Consider the following 25,618-nt stretch of genomic DNA (forward strand, 5'->3'; position numbering starts at 1 on the left):
ATTTCATCATCGGTGATACTGGAAATAGCAATTTTAATGATGAGGGAAGAAATTTCTTTATAATAATTTTCTAAAAGAGCAGGCTAGAAGAACCAGAGATCACTATTTCAGGAAGTTTAAGAGATTGATGAGTGATGAAGAAGAAAAAAAAAAATAGAATGAAGAAAACATTGTTTCAAAGTTACACAGAGTGGTCAAAGTAATGTGCCAGGATGCCATGTCAACTGAGATGTGGCTTTGATTCAAAGAATAGAACTTCAATGAGAAGAAACCTTGATTTGCACTAGGATTTTGAAGAAAGAGTTGTTCAAAAGCCAAAGATAATCAATGAAACCATTATGTATTGACTGTAAACATACCTCCAGTCAAGGGAGGCCAGAGCTGACATTAGAGGTGCAGAGGATTAACAACAAAAAGGGTGCTCTGAATAGAAGATATTATTCTGGGTAGTTTTGGATTTAGAGTGAAGGTAGCATGCCTGCTTCTCCATGGGCAAACTATGCTGTCTTCAGTAAATTACGTATGTCTTCTAAATTATAGTTCCATTGTCTGCAGAATAGAATTGTTCTGCTCATCTGTAAGCATCACATGAGATATTGCCTATGAAGCACTGAGCATAGCACCACACACGTGGCTGGACCTAAAAAAGTGATAGCTACTCCTCTCACTCCTCTTACTACTATTCTAATTAATATGATTATTTCCCATGTTTTGGTGTCTTAATAGGCATCATTCTATTCTGCCTAGCAAGATTTCCTAGTCACAGAGGAGAACTGATTTTATAGAAGGCTTGTTGTTCTATTTTCTTTGTTGAACTCGAGGCTATAGGTGGATACTTCTGAAGATAAAGATGGCAGAAGAATGAAGATTAGGTGTGTCTCATTCTCTCTCATTTATGAAATTCATTCTATGTCCAAACTATTGCACTGAGTAATAGGGTGGATTTAGAGAGATTTGGAAATCACCCTTATCTTCAAAGATGGTCTTATAAAATTACCATTTACAAGGCCCAACAAACATGTCCTCCACCAATTTCAACACGAGGCAGACAGAGACTATTCCAGGAGAGGCTATTCTCTGTGAAACCAAAGTGTGAATGTCTGGAAGTCAAGTCTAAGCAATGCAAATGAGCCAAGGAGGAGAAGGGAACAGGAGTTGTAGAGGAGGAGAGACCTATATTCACAGCTACAGCATGCAACAGCAAGACATAAAGATGTGCAAAGTAAGAGGGATTGGAAAGTGAAAAGCTTATAGAATTAGAGGGATGTTAATATGAAAACAATGCAAAAGAGCTGGTGATGGGGGCACCTGCATGGCTCAGTTGGATAAGCATCTGTCTTCAGCTCAGACCATGATCTGAGGGTCCTGGGATCAAGCCCCATATCAGGCTCCCTCCTCAATGGGGATCCTGCTTCTCCTTCACCTCCCCACTTGAATTAATAATTTTAAATTTGTAGGAGTTCAGAGAAAGAAATGATTCTTAATGACTAAAAAAAAAATAAATTTGTTTTTATGAAAATTTTAAGTAATGAAAATTATAGTGGGATTGATATTAGTGGTGGCTGCATGTCCATGGTTCAGTGAATTCGAGCAAGGCAAGGATTGTATAAACTAAATTTATGTTAACCTGAATATTTTTCATTATTTATTGTAACATTAAGACTTTGTTTCCCCCTCAAATATATCTACTAAAACTCTTCATTAAAAGCATAATAGGGATGTGTGGATGACTCAGCGGTTTGGTGCCTGCTTTTGGCCCAGGGTGTGGTCCTAGAGTCCTGGGATCAAGTCCCACATCTGGCTCCCTGCATGGAGCCTGCCTCTCCCTCTGCCTGTGCCTCTGCCAGTCTCTCTCTCTCTCTCACTCTCTCTCTGTCTCTCATAAATGAATAAATAAAGTCTTTAAAAAAAAAATAAAAAGCATAATAGTTTTTTAAAAGGAGTGATTTTAAAATAAAATTCTGATGAAACTTTATAGTTTTAATAATTGAATTTGATTTTTCCTGATACAAAGAAGCCTAACTTAGCCTTCTTAAAATATATGAATATGGTTTAAAGAAAGGTTGAGGGTTTCTCTCCTTACCCCACCCTGAACCATGAAGGTCTGATCCTTTTTAAGACACCTGCAGAAATGTAAATTTGCATCAAGACACGGGCAGGAGGATGCAGGAAATTGAGCTAAGAGCACAAGGCAACATTTTTACCTTCTCCCTATTTCAGAGTCAGAATCTCATCCTTGCTGAAGTAGAATGGTCATGTAGCTCCACCCAGAAATAAAGAATACAGATTTCTTTTCCATAGACCTCTTTATTCATGGGCAGATATTTGCCAGGAAATAGGAAATGAGCGAGGAAAAAAAAAAAAAAAAAGCAACAACCACAAAAACTCTTTCTGATCTGCTAGTGTGGGCAATTAAGAAGTGACTTAATTATTCACAACAGCCAGGCTACAGAAACAACCCTATTATCTGTTGATGAATGAATGGATAAAGAAAATGTGGTATACATAGTGAATATTATTCAACTACAAAAAGAAGGGAATCCTTCCATTTACAACAACAGGGATGTCTTGGAAGATATTATGTAGAGTGAAATAAGCCAGACACAGAAAAACAAACATGTGATTTCACTTCTATATGGAATCTAAAAAAAGTTAAATTCATAAAAACAGAATAGAATGGTGGTTACAAGGGACTAGGGGATGGGCATGGGAAAGGGGAGATGTCAGTAGAGAGTACAAACTTTCAATCATAAGACGGGTAAGTTCCGAGGACCTAATGTATAGCATAGTGACGACAATTAATAATACTGTATCGTGTACTTGAAATTTACTAAAAGAGTCCATCTTACATGTGCTCTCCCAGAATACACACACAGCAGTGTATATGTGATGTCATGGGTATGTTAATCAGCTTGATTCTGGTAAACATTTCATAATATATATCAAAGTCTCATGTTGTATACCTTAAATATATATGATTGTTGTCAATCATACTTCACTAAAGATGAGGAAAAAACCTTTCCATTGAGGATACCACACAGAACTGCTGTGGCCCTTCTGAAGCCTTTTTGAAGAGATTTTTAACTGGGAAAGTTTGAAAATAAGGATTTTTTAGGGAAAGTGTACACAAATGCAGTTGTGTGATAGATTCACAGTGGATTCCTCTGTTTGGGATTGTACCGTCAATCTTCTGAGGAAGTTAGAAGAGCAATCTAGTAGGAAGGCAAAAAAATAAATAAATAAATATTGATGTAATATTAGTAGTAAAGTGAAATATAGAAAAATTTAGCAGAAAATATAGAAAAATAAAGCAGGGTGAGGTGAAGAGCTGGGGCACAGCTCTGTCCGAGCCTGGTGGTCCAAGGTGGGGTATATGGAGTGTTTAACACTGAAATAGGTTCAATGAAAAGCTGATAGTATTTAACTTGACCTTTTTGTGTCTATTTATAGAAATTGCCTCTGAGGCATTTATAGAAATGCCTCTGAGTCTTATCTACTATTCCCTGGGTAATCAGACTGGATTTAAAAAAAAAAAAAAAAAAAACAGGAAGTTCCCATAGGATAGATATATAAATGAGGAAGAATCTTTTTTTATTTGATAAGAAAATATTGAGTCCTACCCTATATGTATGTCTGGGGACATTAAATCAGATAGGACCTAATTCCCTCTTCTATAAGTCTAGTAGGTTAAGATGAACACATCTCCCAGCAGAACATGCACATGGGTCGGACACAAGGGCTAGCCACGAGACTCTCCAAGAATATTAATCACTGCCCTTTGGAGCCACACATACTATTCCACCCCTTCTCCCTGCTGTGGAGAGGATGCCTGCTGCATCAGCCATCTGTCCCACATAGCCAACTTGCTAATTGTGCATCAGCAACCATCAGCAGGGAGGAGATGCTTACACCAGTGACAAGGAATGACATCTGATTGTGACATTTTCCCCAGCTAGCTTCTGTCTAAAAACCCGGCCTAGATTCTCCTTTGTTGTCAAGCACTGAGTCTCATGGGAAGAGTTGTTAATCTGGGTGCCCCATTGCCTATACCCCTTTAAGGGATGCCACCAGTTAGCTATCAAACCTCTGCCCCATTTCCATTCTATTCGAAAGATACACTGTTTGAACTTTGAAGAAGAGTCAAAGAATTGAAAGTACAGACTGTCAGGGGTAGAAACAACCCTTGGTGGGATGCCTAGGTGGCTTAGTGGTTGAGCATCTGCCTCTGGCTCAGGGTCCTGGGATGGAGTTTTGCATCAGGCTCCCCGCAGGGAGCCTGCTTCTCCCTCTGCCTTTCATTAGCTATGCATTCATATACAACATATGTATAATGTATTTTAAGATTAAAAATTTATATGTATTTTACTGTACATTTATTTCTTAAATTTGGAAATATTATAAGGTCTATCTACATGTATTAGCCTCTCTTGTGAATAATTTTGGCATAGATATTTTCCTGAGAGAAAACATTATTAAAAACTACCCTAGGGCAGCCCAGGTGGCTTAGCAGTTTAGCTCTGCTTTCAGCCCAGGGTGTGATCCTGGAGACCGGGATCAAGTCCCACATCGGGCTCTGTGCAGGGAGCCTGCTTTTCCCTCTGCCTGTGTCTCTGCCTCTCTCTCTCTCTCTCTCTCCTCTCTGTGTTTCTCATGAATAAATAAATAAAATCTTAAAAAGAAAAACAAACTATCCTATACAGAGAAGTGGGTTTAGGATTTGACTCAGTAGATTTTTCTATTCCAGAAAAACTGGGAAAACAAACTCATGCAAGAGCCCAGGAGGGCAGCACCTTAGGACGTCCAAGGATACTGTTCTCAATTTCCCAGGGGTTTGTTTCCATGTTCTGGACTTGCCATTCTCTTTAAATAATTCCCAATAACTCCTCTATAAGTAGTGTAGAGGGACTACGAGTCAGGAAATCTGGATTATTTTACATGGAAAATGATACATCAAGATTTTTGTAACTGTAAAAAACAAAACACAGTAGAACTTTTGATTAGCTTTAATTTCAGGAAAATGTCCTGAAACTGAATATTTTGTGATTTTCTAACCCATCATTTTTAGAGATGAGAGTGCCAGCGCTGTGAGCAGACCACCTGGTGCTGGCACTTGAAGGGACCCTTACTCACAAAGCAGCCCAAGTTGTGATATGATAGTTGGACAAGCTAGAATCAGAGCCCTGCAGCTACACAGGACACAGGCAAGGAAGGAACCAGGTAAATTAATGCTACTGGGCAGTTGTCTTAGATTGCTCTTTAAATGCTCTACAAAAATGAACTTATTTTTGCAGAGAAAAATAATCTTTAATAGACACAAATAATATAGCATCTATCACCTGCCTCCTTGAAACCTTACAACAGCTCCCTTTGGCTGAGTAGTATCTCCAGCAACACCATACCTCAACAATGCACCCATCGGCACTCATGCCCTTCGGTCTCACTGTGAACTCTCTCCATTCAGCAGCTCACTCCCATCAGGCCCTGTCCTCTCACAAAGTCCCTGGCTGTGCTCCTGCCTCTGCCTGGAGAAGCCTTCCCTTGCTGCTCTGTAATTAACTCCTACTCAACCTTGAGATTGATCGGTGCTTTCTCAGAGAAGTCATTTCTGATCTCCCTGACCAGGTAAAATGGGTATACTACAGGATGTCAGGGCACCTAGCACTCTTCATAGCAGTGCACCTTTACATTTATTTATTGGGTTTTTTATTGTTTATTCTCCCTCTCTGCTGTAAACTCCAACACTGCATGGAGTGTTGCATGCAGTGTTGGAGTTTGTTCACCTGGAACAAAACTGGTGTTCAGTAACTATTTATTAGATGAACGAATGAAAATCAGACACAAGAGTTACTTCTAGGCCTTTCATACTGGCCACGCTCATGAAGCATTCTCAGGTCCTGGCCACTGGCTTCTCAGTCTCCTGAGGTCTGTGTAAGGGGAGGGCAGTCTGGCACCACATGTTGGGATTCACTGGGAGGCACTCCTAGGTGCACAGCTGGGGTGCCTTGAAAGTCTGGATCCCATTGGCTGCTTCTCCTCACATAGTCTTTCCTACATAAACACCTGGCACACACGCAGGGCTTTTTTTCCCAAAGCTTCTGTAGTTACAGAAGGATATTTCTGTTCTGCTCCACCTTACACCTCCAAACTGCTCTGTGAGGGTCAGGGACTTTGATTTATTTGCTTTCAACATGATGTTAACTTTCTGGTATCTAGGTGGTAGTTATACAGATGTGTTTGTTGAAGGATAAACTTACAGTTCGTGTACTTTTCTGCGTGTTATATTTCAATATAAAACTTTTTTAAATATTTACACAGACTTCAACAGCAACTCGTATAATAATGAGAAACAGAGTGAGACAGAAACCAAAATAAATATAGGAGAGAAAAAGAAAGAGAAAGAGAAATATATATCATAAAGGGCAATAAAGGGATGGTTAAATAAATCACTAGCCATGTAACAGAAAGGTCAGAAAGCAAACTATTTTAGAAGTATGTTATGAGTTATGGAATGGATTCTGTACAATGCTTTCTGACACATCAGTGCTGGGCTGGGCTTTCAGGATGCCATTCATTCTCTGTATGCATGGGGCCACGAGAGCTAGACAAAGATCTAATCCAAACTCAGTATAGCCATCCTGGAAAGAGTGTAGAATTTGAAGTCAAAAAATAACTTCATTTTTATCTATAAATGTCATGCAGTTGACCCTTGAACAACATGGATTTGAATGGTACAGGTCCAATTATATGTGGGTTTTTTTTTCAGTAAGTACAGTATTATAAGCATATTTTCTCTCTCAACGATTTTCTTAATATCACTTTCTTATCTTTATCTCACTTTATTATAAGAATATAGTATAGAATACACATAACATACAAAATATGTGTTAATTAATTATTTATGTTATCAGTAAGGCTTCTGGTCAACAGTAGGCTATTGGTAGTTACCTTTCTGGGGAGTCAAAAGTGTGAATTTTAGACCGTGGGGAGGATCGGCACCCCTAACCTCCGCATTGTTCAAACATCAACTGTAATATTCAAATGTTTAGATAGCTCATGCTACTTACCCAGTTTTTAATTAATACATATAAAAAGCATTGTATGCCCACATTCATTGCTGAAGGAGCAGCATATAGACTTCCAACGTTGCAGGAGCCACTTGGTGGTGAGATCATGGTGCCAAGCTGACTATGCTGCAGTGGGTTTGGTTAGAGGGATGGAATGTGATTTGGGGGAACCACAGGTGACTTAGATGTTCAAAGGCAGCATAGTAGCCCACATGACTCTCTGCAAGTGTTCCAGGGCAACCTGAAAGAGGTTGCTTAGAAACAAACCCAAGGTGGGGCAGGGGTGTAAAAAAAAAAAGAAGAAACAAACCCAAGGTCCCCAGTTCTTGTTAGAATGTTCATTTACATATTCCACAAACATGCTGCCTCCTCTGCTCATGCACCAGGGCTTGTGGGGCTGCTTTGAACAGCATGTACGCCTTACCTCTCTTTTTTTGACTGTGTGGGTTTACAGTCTTTAGTTATAAAAAATCCACCCCAAACCCCGGAGGTTAGCAAAGAAATGCAAGCAAATGAGGAAGGGTGTCTGGCCCAGACCCAAATGTTTATGCCAAGAGGCTTGCCTTCCTCTTGGCAACGTCTCCCTCTCCCTGGCTGACATGGGGAATTTCTACCTGCCTCAGAGGAGTCCTCACCATTTCCTTCAGGTCTTTACTCTGGGGCTTCAGGAGGGCAAACTCACCAGATGAGAAGATGGAACCCGCAGAGCCACTCCCACAGAAGCAGGGGTATCATCATGAGGCTCCTGAAAAGATCTAATTTCACAGACCTTTCAATATCCAGGAAGCTGAACTCTGAGTTCACTTACAGCAATCATACTACCGTGCGGGCCTCACACTCATCAGAGGGCAGGAAAGACGCATCTTCTGACCCCAAAGTCTCCAGCTAACTTGCATGGATACGTTTATTAGTGGCATTCTAGAGTGCTCAGGAATCCCAGGCCGGGATCGAACCAGCTTGGTCTGCTTGTTCATGTCCATGCAGACCTTTCCCCTTGTTGTGAAGCAAGAGGAAAAGAGGAAGAATTTCTGATAGAAAAGTGTAAATATGAAAAAAAAAAAAAAAAAGAAAAGTGTAAATATGGACCAAATAGACAGGACATCACTATGAATTGCATTCAGAGCTTTATTCTTGCCAAAGTGTGGGGGGCACACCAATTCTGGCAGGCTGCCTTGATAAAGAAGCAAAGTACACAGTGAAGCAATGAGAGTCTACATGACTGGGAATACAGGGAGGGGCCAGAGGCTGGTGAATGTTCCAAAAGATATAACAGGTCTGTTCTGTACTTAACAGCAGCAGTCATCCTCACAATCACAGCATGCAGGACCTCGGGACCTCATGGGGATAATTCCCAAACAGCAGCACCCAGAGCCGCAGCACCCAGTGCTGCAGCATCCAGAGCTGCAGCACCCAGAATCTACACAGCAGCCAGATGATCCTGAGTTGCAGTCCTGGGGCCGTTGGATCCAACGTCTCAGGGGACTCACCCCAAATGTCCGGGGAGCCAGGCAGCAGTAGCTGGTGGAACAGGGTGCAGAGCATGGATCAGGGGCACAGCATGAGGTGGTCGAGCCACTTGCAGGAGCCTGAGCATAGTAGGTCTGGCCAGGAGAAGGTCCCTGGACATAGCATGTCTGGGTCTGGCAAGGGGCTGGGTACTTCAAGTAAGTCATCTGGCACGGAGCTGGGTACTTCATGTATGTCTGACAAGGAGCTGGGCATTTCATGTAGGTTATCTGGGATGGAGCTGGGCACTTCACGTATGTCTGGCAAGGAGCTGCATATTTCACATAGGTCTGAGTCTGGCATGGCATTTGACATTTCACGTAGGTTTGAGCTGGGCGTGGAGCTGGGCATTTCACGTAGGTTTGAGCTGGGCGTGGAGCTGGGCATTTCACACAAGTTTGAGTCTGGGATGGAGCTGGGCATTTCACAGGGGTACATTTGGTACTCTGCTCACCTCCCAATCCCAAACCTTTCACACAAGATGGAGGGAACTGTGGCTGCTTCTGCTGGTCACACATCTTTCTGTAGCTTTGTAAAATCTGAAAAGAAAGGTCTCATCAGAAAAAAAGAAAAAAAAGAAAGAAAAAGAAAAGAAAAGAAAAGAAAGAAAAGAAAAAAAGAAAAGAAAAGAAAAAAGAAAGAAAAGAAAAAAAGAAAAGAAAAGAAAGAAAAGAAAAGAAAAGAAAAGAAAGAAAGAAAGAAAAAAGAAAAGAAAAGAAAAGAAAAGAAAAGAAAAGAAAAGAAAAGAAAAGAAAAGAAAAGAAAAGAAAAGAAAAAAGGTCTCATCAGGACTAGGAAGTTTTCCAGGGAAACCCCCAGCACCTCTTTTAAATAGAATGATCTGTAAACTGGAGCCTTTTTGAGAAGGTCACAGGCACTCAGACCTGACATAGGGTAGACTCAGAGCCAGGGATCTTGCTTGGCTCTTGTGCCTGCGCCTGGCTGTATGTCTCAGTTTCCACAGTGGAAAATGAAGGGCTAGAAAGAATGATATCTGTTTCTACCCAATTCTCCAAGCACTTTGGTGCCTAGTTGCAGATTCTCCTTGAGAAATTGTTTTCCGGCTGATATCCCTCACTGCTCATTTTCTCAAGATCAGCTTCCCTATTTCCTCCTGCCAGACCAGGCAGTACCCAGGGAAGGCAAGTTCTTGTCAGTGAATCCTGAGCCAATGTGTGTCTCAAGCTGAGCCACACAGAGCATGACAGGTCCGCAGTTTGAGTGAGTTTCCACCATTTGTTCTTCAGGTCAGCTAGATTATCACTTCACCCCATAAATAGACTCATGAAAGAAATGCAGTCTAGGGAAGAGAGGACAGCAGTTCTCTGAAGAGCCCTTCTCACATAAGGCCAACAGCTCCACACTCTGCCTCTCCCCCTCAGTCTCCAGCTCTGCTCCACTCCTTCAGCGGCCACTCTCATGTGTAGGCCTGACCACCCTCATCCCATCCCAGTATCACCTCTCCTTCCTGCTGTGTTCCTATCTCAGACATAGACTTACCCTCTTCACTGACAGAAGCAAGACGGGGAGAATCCAGGGATCTGAGGAGCTAGCCATTGGGGAGGCCTTTTATAGGGTAGCAGTGAGGCAATTTAATGGCATCCCAATGAAGCAGGAAGGTTCACAAGGATTGGGGCTGGCACTGCATTGGTGAGATTCCTCCCCAGTATGCCTGGCTCTTCACTCAGAGGCAGGGCATGTCTCTGTTTGACATTGAATTTTCCAGAACACCAGATAAATGATTCCTTTGGCCTTCTTCCTGGAACAAGTCCATCTTCTTTTTCTAGAAGTTATGAGAGATGAGATGCCTATGAGATCTATATCTACAAAGCTGTTTCTAGGTCACTCAAGTCTTCAAGGACTTGTCCAAAATGTATTTAGCATCTCAATTTTTCATACACTGTGCCAAAAGCTACACGATGCATCTTCTCAGTCTAAATAGTATGTTCTTTCTGAGGGCCTCTGTGGTGGCTCCTGGTGGTGGTCTAGGTTGCTGGACCTGGTTGTGTCTGCCTCAGTATGGCAGCAAGGCCCCCCAAAAGCTCCAGGTTAGTTCCATGGACTGGCAGGCTATTCTGTTTATTTGGGAAACTGGATGGGGGCTTAGTGATCTCAGACCTTAGGCTCTATATTTAGGCTGTATATCCTCAGCTTCTTGTGCCCCATGACCTCCCCATCCTCACCTTTCTGGATCTCACTACCCGGGCTAGATTGCCAAGAACCCAGCACAGAGGGAATTCTAGCCAAATGAACACTGTGTGATAACAATAATAGTAGAATCTAACATTTAACTGAACGCTTTGTATGTGCCAAACAGTTCGTAAGGGATGTACATTTATAGATGGCCCTGTAACTGAGGCCCCAAAAAAATAAGGAAGTTACAAAGCAATTTAGGTATGAAACTGGACTCATGCAGGCAGTCTGCCTTCGTAAGCCGTGGTCTTTACTGCTACAACATGTTGCCTTTTATTTCTGGACGTAGCACTGTTCCTCAATAGCTCCCTTCTTCCCTTTCATCAGAGCAGTAAATACAGCAAGGGAGATGGGAATAATATGTATTAAGTACATCCTGTGAGGTGGGCTGTGATAGCCCTATTTTTTTTTAAGATTTTATTTATTTATTCATGAGAGACACAGAGAGAGGCAGAGACACAGGCAGAGGGAGAAGCAGGCTTCCTGTGGGGACCCTGTTGCGGGACTCCATCCCAGGACCCCAGGATCACGCCCTGAGCCAAAGGCAGATGCTCAACCACTGAGCCACCCAGGGGCCCCCGCTAGCCCTATTTTGACAAGGAAATTAACACCCAGAGGCCTATTTCACCAAGATCGTCTCATTGGTAGGCAATGTAGTATCACTTGAACCCAAGCCTGTCTAGTTTTAGAGCCCATGCTCTTCCTACTGAGCCAAGTCAGGTTGCTCAATGCAAAAAGGTATCTCAATCCTGAACTGAGCCCTGGTTGCAAACTACCACTCCCTCAGATCAACTGGTACAGGCCCCACCATGGCCCCACAGCCTCTAATGAAAAGGTGCATTTATCCATAATGGATCCCAATTTCTCCAGGACCATAAGCCTTACAGCTCCCAAATTTCCTCAACAAAGAAGACAAATCCCCACTAATCCACAGACACATCCCCAGGGCAAGCCAGGTCTGGCAGGGTCTGCCCCCAAACAATTTGGAGGAAGCAAGGAGAGTCTGCCCTAGGCTTGGAAAGTTTCCTACTTTCGTCCACCATTCCTGTATTGGGTGGACTTGTAGCACTCCATAACTTCATCTGTGAACCCACCAGTCCCTGCCCTAAAGGGGATGGTGGAAGTGATTTTAGGCAGTCCCATTACCTGTTCTCCTGCATCCCATCTCAGCTGACACCCAGGCCTGATGTTTTATGATGGGAATGGGACAAGGATGGTCTTTTATTGGGACCATACATGTCATGGCTTTAGCTCATCACATTTAGTCTCCATAACTGTGTCTTAAATAAATAGGAAAACAAACTTGCCTGAGCTCACATAGCTAGAAGTAGTAGAGACAGAATTTGAATCCAGGTTTATTCTTTTTTTTTTTTTTTTTTCTGCCACAACATGGTGTTTTTAGTGTTGAAATACATGATATTTTAGGAACCATACCTTTTAGCCAAACAACAGGCATAGTCATTAAGAAGCCCTATATCTCAGACATAAGATGGGGCAGCCCCAGTCTACAGGGAAGAAAATGACCTGGAAGATCAATCATTTTAAGGCAGCCAATGAAACAAGATAGAGATAGTTCAAAGCACAAATAGAACTCAGCCCTAATTCTGATTCTGCCATTGCCTCATGGTGTGGCCCCACTCTGCCCTGCTATCTCCAGGCTTTTTTTCTTCCACTCTACCATAGTCAGTGAAGCCCCTCCTGGCTATGATAGTCTATGATTGTAGGAGCTTATTCTACAAAGGATATGTATTTATATCCTTGCCCTCCATGGAGCTGTTCCCACCAGACCATAATTTCTGTGCATTAGTAACTGTGGACACATTTACTGTATATCATCTGGCTTTAACACAGGACCTGGGAAACACTAACTAGACCATGAATGAATGATTGATTGAATGAATGAGGGTGCTTTCCACTGATAGTACAGCCTAAACCAACCTCCTTCCTCCACGTGGCCAATGGTCATCTTTCTATTAGCCAGTCTGTGCACCCCGCACCATCTGTGAGCTCTGATTGGCTCACTCCTGCCTGTGGGTCCAGGTTGTCACTAATGGGTTTAACAGCTTTAGGCAACACTAACATCTCTGGTGAGAGCTACTGTTATCGTGTGCCACCAAAACAGGTGGATGGGTTGTGCCCCACCCATTTTATTGGCTGGGAAGGTGAGGTGTGGAGACTAGATGACTGGTACAAGTGCCAGGGTGAGTCACAGGGTTATCCCCAAAAGGTCCCACTTATCTCTTTGGACACAAGGTCATAGAAACAGAGACCTGTGGATTCATGTAATAATAGTCTGGTAGACTCATAGGGTAATAGGTAGAGAGAATCATAGATTCAGAGAACAACAGAATCACAGATTCAGAATCATGGCATCTCTGAAGTGGAGGGAATTAAAATATGTCATGGTGTTTGGCCTCTGCCTTAATACAAGGAAATATCTGAGTCATCTGGCTTAGATCTTAAGAAGACCTTCTGGTGTTTAAAAGCTCTCTGCAGTCCTCTGGTTAGCTCATTTTAGGACTTACCATCTGAACACTCAGAAATCTCATACTAGATTATCTTAAGTTCCCTTATAGCACCAGCATCGAAGAATTCTGACATAAATTACATGTTTGAAGTTGTCCTCTTGAAAGCATGAACCAAACCAAGATTTCAATTCAGTGGTACCCCAGCTCTGACCAGGAGACCAGAGGGGGAAATACTCAATTTGACATGTTGCTCTCTGAAGGCAGGGCTCAGGTCTCCTTACATCCTTGGGGCTGTCCTTGTTCAGGAACTGCAGGCACTCAAGGGGAAAATCCATGTGCTTCATTTTTTGTGAAAGAGAAGTAGGAGGAATTGAGAAGCCAGAAACCCCGGAGATGGAGGGCACAGGCCTATTGGTATCCTGTGAGAACTCTCACTTCTGTGTCTGAGAAGACACTACAGAGGTCCCCTCCCTTAGATCCCATGTCTCTGTGTGTCTCTGCTCCAGGCTCAGCTCTGAGGTTTTTGCCAGAGATCCTCTGAACAACCCCAGTGACAATATGGGATTCCTTCCAGATTGTCAGGAGAACCATGGAATGGAGGACAGGCAAGGGCCTTTACAGGTACAGAGCTTGTCCCCTCTATACTGGGACTGAGGCCCACAGAGGAGGGAAGAAATTTGCTCAAGACCACACATTCAGGTAGGAACAGACATTAGACAGGAATTTCTGAATTCCATACAGGGCACTTTCCATTACAACACGTGGCCACTGAACAGGCTTGCTAGGGAGTACCCTCACTTGGCCTTATCTTTGTCTCCTTCCCTGTCTCCCACCCCACCAAAACTATCACAAAAGGAGCCATTAGAAGTCCTCAGAGGAGTATCATTTATGGAGCAAAGACTGTTTTCACATATGTGGGAGAGGGTCACACAGGTTTCCCACTGTGTGTACATGTAGGTCACTGAAATATGAGAACCCCAACCCCCCTGGATCAGAGTCTGGGCTGTGTCTGGGTCAGAAACACAAGGCAAGACAGAACTAGGGCCCTCTTGATTACAGAGGTCAGGAAACATTGGTGCCCATATATCCCTCTTTCTCCTGGAACGACCGACTGGGGCTAGTTTCCTTAAACTTCTGGCAGCCCTTCCCTAACCCATTTATTCTCTTACAACATACACAAGGTCACTAGTCCCTTGGATTTATCTACCACTGTGTAAAGCTGTTTAATTGTATTTGGTCTTAAGGACTAACCCCTGAAATTTTCGGTATGAATTGCCTCATCTTTGCACTTCAGGATGCAAAGGGATACAGGGAAGTTGTGTTTTCCCAATATATTATTGCAGATTGAACCCACTGGATTATATTCCCTCTTGGACTCCTCCTTCTCAACCACTCCATCTGTCTTTCCAGTGCAAATAGCATGTTTTATCATTTTTCTCAATTCCCCACCCCAAGACCTCGTATGAATTTATGCCTTTTCCTGTCAAATAGTATATATGGTTCTTCTCACAGGTCTGCCAATTCCTGGTTGCATGATTTTAGGCAATCTGCTGAACTTTCTGAATCTCAATTTCCTCTTCTATAAAATGGAGATATTAATACTCAGATCATGCAGCTCTTCTGCTAAAATCATTTTGTGTGTGTGTGTGTGTGTGTGTGTGTGTGTGTGCTAAAAGCATTCTAATGACTTCTTACTCTGTTTGTGGTGAAAGCCCAAGTCCTTACAATGACTTTCAAAGAGATGCACAGACTGGACTCATGGCCCTACTCCCTTACATCCCTGACTTCACATCCCACATTGTCCCCACTCTATCCCTTGCCACACTGATCTTCTTGTAGTTCATTTGATGTTCCAGGCACACTCCTGCTTCAGGGAATTTTGTTCTTTTTTTTTTTTTTCTTTCCCCCAATTTTTCTTCTCCCACATACCCATGTGGCTTACTTGCTCACCTCCTTCAAGTCTTTGTCCAATTATGACCTTGGGGAGGCCCCTGCTGGTGACCTTGTTTAAAATAATAGTCCTCATCCACCAGGCAGACTCTGTCCCTCTTCCAAGCTTTATTTTTCTCCATACAGTTTATAACCATCTAACACATGACATTTTAATGTACATGTTTTCTATTTTCTCACCTTAGAATGTAGACTCTGTTAGGTAAGAATCTTCATTCCTTTGGTTCACTTGCTCTATCCACAGTGCCTTTTTTCAAGTAAGTTGATCCCCTCAAAATGTACCTATTGGATGAGCAAATAGCATATTTTTCCTTATTCATTTTATTTGTCATCTGTGTTCCCTTATTAGGATAAATTAAGTGAGGGAGAAATCTTTATCTATTTTGCTCACTTCTATATTCTTAGATCTTAAAACCGTTCTTGGTATATATAGGTACTTAATACATACCTTTTGAATGAACATTCTAGACAAATGTTAATGTAAAATAAAGCATGTATCTAGCATATGAGCAAGTACTAACTGAATATGAGTCAGTCTTGCTAGGATTGCTCTCTATTATCCCACATCAACCATATGCAATAATCATAGTTGCATTCAGTTCTGAGTAAAAAAAGATTGAAAGCAGATGGGCAGAGTAAGAAATCAGAGTTTTTTTCTAATTCAGATGAATTGCATCCCAGAAAGGTCATGAACCCATCATCCCAATCCCTGGCCATTCCTATCTATCTTCCACCCTTTCCTCAGTCCAAGATTATTTTTTTTAAATTTTTTTTATTTATTTATGATAGTCATCACAGAGAGTCATCACAGAGAGAGAGAGAGAGAGAGAGAGAGAGAGAGAGGCAGAGACATAGGCAGAGAGAGAAGCAGGCTCCATGCACCGGGAGCCCGATGTGGGATGCGATCCCTGGTCTCCAGGATCGCGCCCTGAGCCAAAGGCAGGCGCTAAACCGCTGCGCCACCCAGGGATCCCTCAGTCCAAGATTAGAATAAAGTTCTTCTTTTCTCATCCCCACACTCTTAGAGTTATGGAGTCCCTTTGTTGTGCAGTGCCCAAGATCGTGAATCCGAGAAACCAAGGAGGACACCGATGCAAACACACGAGGGTTTATTTACAAGCTAGAGCTTGGGTCCAAGTGTGCCCAACACAGCAGAGCAGGGACTTGAACCCCAAGGTGGGTTTCAGCTTAGTTTTTTATAGGCTGGTCTAGGGGACCTCCAGAAGGGGTGGAGGAATTTCTCAAGTTCTGTTTACATTTTGATATGGGGCTTTCAAGGGCATTGAGCTCTGTTCTTATTCTAATAGGGGCTTCCTGCCCTTGGCTTGGACTCTGTTCTTATTCTAATATGGGGCTTTTTAGGACATTAAGCTGTAAGCTGTTTTCCTCCTGTAACTGAAGTAATGTAAAGTTCAGCTCTTATTCACAGGGGCCTGGGATGGCTGTATTTGTGCTAACGCTGAACTTAAAGTGGAATGGCCTTAATTTTCTCGGCCTCCACAGTCTCTGTTTTTCTGACTGGATATGGATATCCTAAAGCTTTTAAATGTAAGTTACACAGTACAATCTTCTCCAGGGAGAAGGGGAAGGGGGAATGCATTTAACAAATGAAAGAAATAAATATGCAATCTCAAATGATGGGGAATGCAAGAACAATAACTAACCAGGTGTACTTCCAAAGGGATTGTTGGAAAAGCCTGAGGGAGCCATGCTGATACCCATGTCAGCTCCTCAGTGTTTCCTCTAACTGAATTCATTTGAGCCCTCTGCATGACCACAAGGCCCCAATGAGTCTGTAATATCCAAACCTGTCAATATGCAAGGCTTCTGCCTAAGAGGGAGCCCAAATCAGCAGAGCTCAGAAATAAGGGGCTCCCTATCCATAGGGAAGAGTGTGGGAAAGAGAAAGAAAGATCTTCATTCCAGTCCTGATGCTTGGCTTTCTGTCAATAGTCTTCTTAAAAATTAAAAAATAAATAAATAAATAAAAAGTAAAAAGTAAAAAAAGTCTAGGTTTCATTTGTACTTTATTTAACCAGACTTCTGAGTGTTCACAACATAGCATAAGGAAAACAGCTACAAAGATCATCAAACTTTCACCACCAGTCCCCAGCTGGAGCTGGAACTATTCTGTTATCTTAATTCTCTTAAAAATAGTGAGAGAAAGAGAGAGAGACAGAGACAGAGAGAGAGAGAGGATATTGACCTTAGGAGGTGTGTATGAAGCAACAATTACATTTTTTACTTAAGTAAGTACAATCTTAGGATATTCTGTTCAAATCACTTGAGTGGCATGGCTATTTTTCCTCATCAATATTTTTCCAGCTTTACTGAGATATAACTGACATGTAACTTCGTATACATTTAAGTTGTACAATTTATCAATTTGATAAATTATATATATTGTGATCTGATCACCACCTCAATGTTAGTTAGCACTTCCATTATGTCCCACAATTACCATTTCTTTTGTGGCAAGAATGTTTAAGATCTATTCTCATCAACTTTCAAGTGTAGAGTACAGTAAGTACTATTGTCTAAAATCACTATGCTGTACATCAGATCCCCAGAACTTGCTCATCTTCTAACTTTTGCACTCTTTGGCCAAAATCTGCTCATTTTCCCTACTCCTTGCTAATCTTTTTTTTTTTTTTTTTTTTTAAGTTAGACTCATCTGGAAATTCTAGTCAACCCTTATTTATTGGCTTCATATGAATACTGTAGAAGTTTAGATTTTCTTTGTTTTTTTAAGTTTAGATTTTCTTGAACATAAACATACATTAAAACATCAATTCGTTAAAGTTTAATTGGTTGATTTTTCTCTAGCCCAGTATAAGTTGTAAGTCTCTCTTTCTATCCAAGGAGAAGGATTAAGATCTACTTAGGTAAAAGAGAAAAAAATAGAATAAAAGCCACCAATCAAGTCAAGACTTGAAAGTAAATGTATAGTTGTAAAGCACATGCTTTAGCATATCTTTCCACAACCCGGAAAAAAATTGATATTGACATGAGGCCAAAAGAACGCAAACCTGAGGCATAAAGCTGATGGCTTCTGAGAAGCAAACCTTTCATGTTTATTCAGTTGATTGGGGTCCAAGAAGGGAAGACAAGACAGAAGGAGACAAAACACGAGGCTGTAGTAGGTCTATTGTCTTGTAATTCTTGCAGTGCTGCTTCTTGATGTTGCTGGAGTTGACAGTCAGCAGCAGTACCCAGAGCAGCTGACCTTCCAGACCTTCCAGAGCTGCGGCAGCAGCTGGAACCCCAGAGTACTGGTTACGGCCATTGCTGTAGCCGTTGAGCTTGGGTGTCGGCAGCAGAGGAACCTCAGGCAGCAGCCCCAACCCCAAGGGTTGAATCACAGTGATGTAGTTTTAGAATGTTGGTGGGGTATGGAGCCAATGGCCGAGGAAGAACTCCTGAGACATCTTTGGTGTAATGAAAGTGATTTTATTAAAGCATGGGGCTGGGTGTCTCAGTGGGTTAAGTGTCTGCTTGGGCTCAGGTCCTGATCCTGGGGTCCTGGGATGGAGCCCCTCATCAGCTCTCTGCCCTACAGGAGTCTGTTTCTCCCTCTGCCCCTCCCCCTGTTCATGCTCTCTCTCTCTGTGTGTGTCTCAAATAAATAAATAAAATCTTTAAACATAAAATAAAGCACTGGGACAGGAACTGTGAGGAAAAAACTGCTGCATCACAGGTGTGAGGAGTGACTGATTATATACTTGGGAGTTGGGGGGGTGGATAAAAAAATGAAAAAAAGGACTTTCTTATGTTAAAGTCTCTCAGGGTCCTGAGGCCTGGCTATACAGGCCTCCTGAGGCCTTGTCTAGCTAAGGCTGTTTTTCCCTCTAGAAAAGCATTAAGACTGTTGGAGTTTCCTGAAGTAATAGTCATACTCCACTTGCCTCAGGTCCTTGTCAAATGGGCTGCAAGTTATAAGGAAATTCTATTTCATTTACATTCCCTTCTACTGTTGTGCCCAAGATTGCGAATCCGAGAAACCACCAAGGAGCCGACACTGATGCAAGCTTGAGCTTGGGTCCAAGTATACCCGACACAGCGGAGCAGGGACTTGGACCCCGAAGTGGGTTACAGCTGGGTTTTTTATAGGATGGTCTAGGGGATTTTCAGAAGGGGTGGAGGAATTTCTCAAGTTCTGTTTACATTCTGATAGGGGGCTTAATGGCATTGAGCTCTGTTCTCATTCTAATATGGGACTTTCTACCATGGGCGTGGGCTCTTGTCTTTCTGATATGGGATTACCTGCTAGAGGAAATTGAGGACATTCTGCAGTTTTCCCCATAAAGTTCAGCTCTTTATTCACAGGGGCCTAAGATGGCTGTACTTGTACTAATGCTAAACTTTAGGTGGGATGGCCTTAATTTTTCTCGGCCTCCACACTACCTTTGTTCCCACATCACTATGGATAGGTGGTTGACCTTAGAACTCCAGGAAATTAAGTCTATGGTCTCTGGAAGTTAGGTAACTGATAAGAATGCTTTTTCTAGTAAATCACTAAGGGAGACTCCTCTCAGGCAAGACTGTACTCTCTATCAGTTAACCATTTGTTTTTCCCTTCCCTTAGTTTTAGGGCAGCCAGGAGTGGCTGAGGAAGGTCACACAGACCACCAGGAGTGTGTGTTTGGGGCCGCGGAGACAGGACATCTTGGTGGGATTTCAGCAAACTGAATAGAAAACAGAAACATATCCAGAGGGGATCCCTGGGTGGCGCAGCGGTTTGGCGCCTGCCTTTGGCCCAGGGCGCGATCCTGGAGACCCGCGATCGAATCCAACGTCGGGCTCCCGGTGCATGGAGCCTGCTTCTCCCTCTGCCTGTGTCTCTGCCTCTCTCTCTCTCTCTGTGTGACTATCATAAATAAATAAAAATTAAAAAAAAAAAAGAAAAGAAACATATCCAGGATGCAATCATTACATTTCTCTCTATTTTGAAAACCTTCTTCAGGGTTGGAGAGGGATATCTAAATGACAGGCACATCTTTATCCATTCATCAGTCAATATGATGTAGAAAAGACATTAGGGTTCCAAGAAAGAAAGAATTCTTTCTTGAGGCCCAAGAAAGAATTCTTGAGACATCTTTGGTACAAAAAGGTGGTTTTATTAAAGCACAGGGACAGGACCTGTGGGGAGCAAAAGCTGCACTGGGGTCATGAGGAGTGGCCCATTATATACCTTCAAGGTGGGAGAGGGTTACAGAAAGCGTGAGACTCTAAGGAATTTTGGAAGCAAGGTTTCCAGGACCTGAAGGGGGCTAGCTATTGTTGGTGAAAGGTCATTTATTACTGTCTAATCAAACCTTATTCATGAGACCTTTCAGATGTACATCAGTAAGTCATATGCTTAGGGGATGATTGTCAACATGTATCTTGGGGGGTAGAGATAAAGGTAATTTCTAAAGGAATTTTGAGATGTTACAGTTAGACTTACAGGATTATGGGGGTTGGGCCAAGATTGCCTGTTGCCCTTAGCAAAGTACTAACATTGAGGCAGCTGAGTTCCTAGAGGTCATTCTGCCTGCTTCAAGGACTTGTCAATGGACTGCAGATAGTAAGGAAATTTAATTTTCTTTAATTTTCTACCTAAGTAAGAAAAATTTAATAATTTTTCTTTTGCCTTTGTTTCCCACATCAAATGGACACTTGGACTCTGATATATATATATATATATATATATATATATATATTATATATAATATATTACTCAGCCATGAAAAATATATTATATATAATATATATTATATATCAATATATATTAATAATATAATATATCAATATATTATATATATATATTACTCAGTCATGAAAAAAAATGGAAACTTGCCATTTGCAATGACATGGAAGGACCTAGAGAATATAATGCTAAGTGAAATAAACCCATTAGAGAAAGATAAACACTATATGATTTTACTTACATGTGGAGTTTTTTTTTTTAAAGGTTTTATTTATTTATTCATGAGAGACACAGAGAGAGAGAGAGGCAGAGACACAGGTAGAGGGAGAAGCAGGCTCCATGCAGGGAGTCCGATGTGGGACTCAATCCCGCGTCTCCAGGATCATGCTCTTGGCTGAAGGCAGTGCTAAACTGCTCAGCTACCCGGGCTGCCCTATATGTGGAATTTAAGAAACAAAACAAATAAGCAAAGGGAAAAAAATAAAAGAAAGAGAGAGCCAAATCAAGAAACAGATTTTTAGCTATAGAGAACAAAATGAGGGTTACCAGAGGGGAGATGGGTGGGAGGGATGGGTGAAGTAGGTGATGGAGATTAAGAAGGGTACTTCTGATGAGCACTGAGTATATTGTATAGAGTTGTTCAATCACTATATTTATTGTACACCTGAAACTAATATTACAGTGTATGTTAATGACACTGGAACTTGAATTAAAACTTTTTGAAAAAGATATAAGTGTATGTAAAGTCATGTGTTGAAGCATGTAGTAATAGCCCTATTAGCTCATTGAAACTATATTGGGTATGTATCATTCAAGTAACATCTTCATTCATTAAGATATGTTTGTAAACTTCTGTGTAGAAGCGTATGGGAATAGACTAAAGCTAAACTCATTAAAACTACACTGAGTACAAAGTAAAATAAAACATGTGCACAGACAGAAACCTATGTATGACCATGAGTGTGTCTTCTTTACTTTTATAGCTGTAAAGTGGTCCACAGTTCTTGATTCTCAAGTAGTTAATAAAAGCTGCTGAATGGATACATCAAGCAATACCCAAAATACTATAATGAAATACTAGAATGACTAGAATGGATATCTCATGTCCTTTCAAAGCCATGTTGAGTCCATTCCAATCCTACTACTTGAATCAATCTAGAAATGTTTTCTAGAAATTTCTAGAAGAGCTGTTATCTCCTGACATATATGTGTGTGTGTGTGTGTGTGTGTGTGTGTGTGTGTGTGTGTGTATAAATTTGGGATCTGCAGTCAGGGAAAAGCTTCCTTCAGAGCAATGGGCTCGGGTTAGCAGGCCAGTCATTGCAAGATTGTGATAGTTCTAGGTCATATACCACACAACCCTTTCCAGGTGAGTCCAGAGCAAACACCAGTCCTGACTTTCTACCTTGCTCATCACTTTGTCTTTCTCTTCCATGCTCCCTTCTGCTCCTCTCCCAGAGTCATGCTCTAGCTCCATCTCTATCCTGCTCTGTGTCCCCTCTGCTTATCATAGAAATATTCACTCTGCTCCCAGTCAGCCACAGACACACCCCTGAGGAGGCTGAGCAGATGAGGTACCAGCAGTAGGGACACCTTTTATGTGGGCTCCAAGTCTAGGCTTCAGGTGAGCCATGCTTCTAAAAGGAGCAGGACAGGTCTCTTGCATAAACAAAGCATATGCAGGTTCTTCCTGACATTCCCTTGTCCTTTGGTTCTTTCCACACTGAGCTGGGAAAGGGAACCTGCAGCTTGCCCACATGGAATCAGGGTTTTGGGGGAGCAGTTATGTATGTAGCATTCTATAAGCCATACTCTTTCCCTTGGCTATGGCCCAGGTTTGGGGAGACCAAGTTGCCTCTAGATAGAGGATTCTTTTTTTTTTTTTTTTAATATTTTATTTATTTATTTATTCATGAGAGATACAGAGAGAGAGGCAGAGACATAGGCAGAGGGAGGAGCAGGCTCCATGCAGGAAACCTGATGTGGAACTCGATCCAGGGACTCCAGGATCACACCCTGAGCTGAAGGCAGATGCGCTTAACCGTTGAGCTACCCAGAGGATTCTAATACTATGGTCTCTGAAATTCCTTTTTTTAAGGAAGCTAATGAATACTTGTCTTTCCAGCCTCTGTCTTAAAGTCACCTTTGTCTAATTCTGGGAAACAAACAAAGAGTTGCAGAAGGGGAGGTGGGGTGGGGTGGGGTAACTGAGTGAAGGGCACTGACGAAGGCATTTGATAGGATGAGTACTGGGTGTTATACTATATGTTGGCAAATTGAATTTTAAAAAAAAGTTACCCTCTCTATCTTTGAGAAATAGTCCTTTGGTCACATGGGGTCTAGACCAGTGTCTGCTTTCAGCTCCAGCAGCTGCTTTGCAAGTTTTACTAGGTGTCAAGAGGCACTTCTTCCCAACAGGTCCAGTCATGTTTGGCCTGGTGTACCAGTCCAGTGGTGGGCTAGACAGCCAGTGTGTGCCTCTCTTCCCAACTCTGCATTCAGTGTCACCAGTTTGGTAGCTAGGAATCTGCCATGATGGGAATATCACACCATTGAAATGGGCACCAACTCATGTTTCTTTTTTTCCCTAGAAATCTCAATGATAAACATTTACCAACACATCACTTCCCAGAGCTCAGTCCACTTCCCTGTAGTAAACATTACCCTTTTCATTGGGTCAAGTCCGTGTACCTGTGTGTGGGAATAAACTCTTTCAGTAAGTGCACCAAAAGTCTTTTATAGAACTGCTCTTCTAAGAGTCCCTCAGATTGGATCCTGAAGGTTAGTTTATTTATACTTGTACTTAGGTCAGCCTAGGGAGGTGGGGATAAAACATGGGCTTATATGGGCATGTCTTGATTATTGTTGGGAGTTAGCCATGACTCTGCCCTGTCCCATGAAGTTCCCCCATGGTGATTACATTGAGAGGCCTGGTAGCCCTGTCTATGTTTCTACTGACTTGTAACCCTTCTTAGAAAGTCTCCCCCCTTCCCCTCCTTTCCTACTATACCATCTCTCTCTTCCCCTCTCTCTTTCTCCTTCAATAGGTCTCTTTCTTTCTTGTGCACATGCACACACACATACACACACACTCACACATAGAAACATAGGCACACATGTCCTGTGGTAACTATTAAAACAAGTGAGTTTCCTTAACATAAAAGAAAATGAATATACAGAAGAAATTCTTCCCACAATTAAAAAACAAAACCAAAAAATAATAAAAACATAACCTTCTCTTCTACCTCAGATTATAGACACCTAGAATGAGAAATTTAGTGTTGAATGTTACCACTATGGAAAATTCCCCTGGGTAGCCAACTCTTTTCACACATTTTCATAAGACACATTTTATTTGCCTTCTCACAAGGCACCTCTAGAAACATCAACCATGAAAAATAGAAACCTAATGATGACAAAATTGATGCTGGTGTTGATGATGAACTTGATAACAAAGACAGGGAAGATGACTCATTCCAAGCCTGCATTTCCCCACTGCAAATTAACAGGAACTAGCTGCCTTTATGTAACTTCGTCAATGAACACAGAATACATGTGCTGGGTAGAGTGGAAAAGAGTTTCCGGGCAAGATCTCTCTTGGAATGTCCTCCTTTCTCCTGTACCAGATGGTGATTTAACATCTCTATACTTTTTGCTGTGCCCACCACAAATGTAGTCACCTTCTGTCACTACACATTATTACAATATTATTGACTATATTCCCTATGCTGTGCTTTTCATCCCCATGACTTACTCATTTCATAACTGAAAGTTTGTACCTTTAACCTTTGGTATTCACTAATGTCTGCGCAAGTAATCATCATAAACAAAATAACTAAAAAAGAAGGAAAAAATAATAGGAAAGCTCAAGAGTGTGACCACCTGCAAACATGTTTGCTCCAGATGTTAGAGACCCTTGAGAAAGATGCAGAATCAAGAGGCAGAGTCTCCTAACTGGACAGACTCAGGGGCGGCAATGAGATCTTTGAAGACTTCTGTTGATGTTTTTGATGGGCCAGATGAGGAAGATAAGTTTTTGAAGGTAAATGTGAGCACAAACACTAACTCATAACTTAATAATTCTTAGGTAATTTTGCTCTCTTCTATCTGGAGCAAGGAGCGTAGTTCCAAGTGTGGGAGCAGAGTTGTGTTTACAGCCTCACCACCCCCTTTACTCATGACTTTGCAACAGTGATGCCACCTCTCTACACCTCAGATTCCTCTGTTTTCCTCCCTCCAAACTCAAAGAATCTGTCACCTAAAGACCGCAAATGTCAGTCAGAAAAATATATACATAACTGTTCCAACACATATATATGTGTGTAAAAAAAGGATGACATAAAACTACCATCATTTGCAAATAGTATGATTACAGACTTAGAAAGTAAAATAACAATCGATCTTGAAAATGGTTAGAATTAGTAAGAAAATTCTCTAAATTGGCCACATGCTATAAATAAACAAACTCTAGGTTAAATTTATGAGTTCAATGGTCCTTTACATAAAAGCCACTAACCATGAAACATTTAAAATACCTGAATAAAAAGTATTCAGGACTCATGAATGAAACTACAAAATCATCTATAGAAGATTTGAATCATCAAGAATCATTCTATTCTCTTTTAAGGGAGGAGAGAAAAAAAAAAAGAGAGAAAAAAAAAAAAATAAGGGAGGAGAGTTGTTTACACAATTAATAAAATACCAATCAAATTTGTAGCATTTGTTGGAGACATAAATGACTAATTTTG

At 41.7% G+C, this 25,618-nt stretch overlaps 1 protein-coding gene and 1 pseudogene across 1 annotated transcript; one reads left to right on the forward strand and one right to left on the reverse strand.

The window, feature by feature from the left end:
- The window catches only part of LOC121492027, a 332,162-nt pseudogene that overhangs the window by 48,918 nt on the left and 257,626 nt on the right, over positions 1-25,618 (forward strand).
- On the reverse strand, positions 8,212-10,095 carry C5H1orf68 (chromosome 5 C1orf68 homolog). Its single transcript, XM_041757250.1, has 2 exons — positions 10,071-10,095; positions 8,212-9,109 (listed from the first exon to the last, which is right to left on the reverse strand). The coding sequence occupies exon 2, from the start codon at positions 9,086-9,088 to the stop codon at positions 8,351-8,353; it is 738 nt and encodes a 245-aa protein (XP_041613184.1). The 5' UTR covers positions 9,089-9,109; positions 10,071-10,095; the 3' UTR covers positions 8,212-8,350.

The sequence above is a fragment of the Vulpes lagopus genome, chromosome 5 (genome assembly GCF_018345385.1).
Source record: "Vulpes lagopus strain Blue_001 chromosome 5, ASM1834538v1, whole genome shotgun sequence".
Classification (NCBI taxonomy): Eukaryota; Metazoa; Chordata; class Mammalia; order Carnivora; family Canidae; genus Vulpes; species Vulpes lagopus.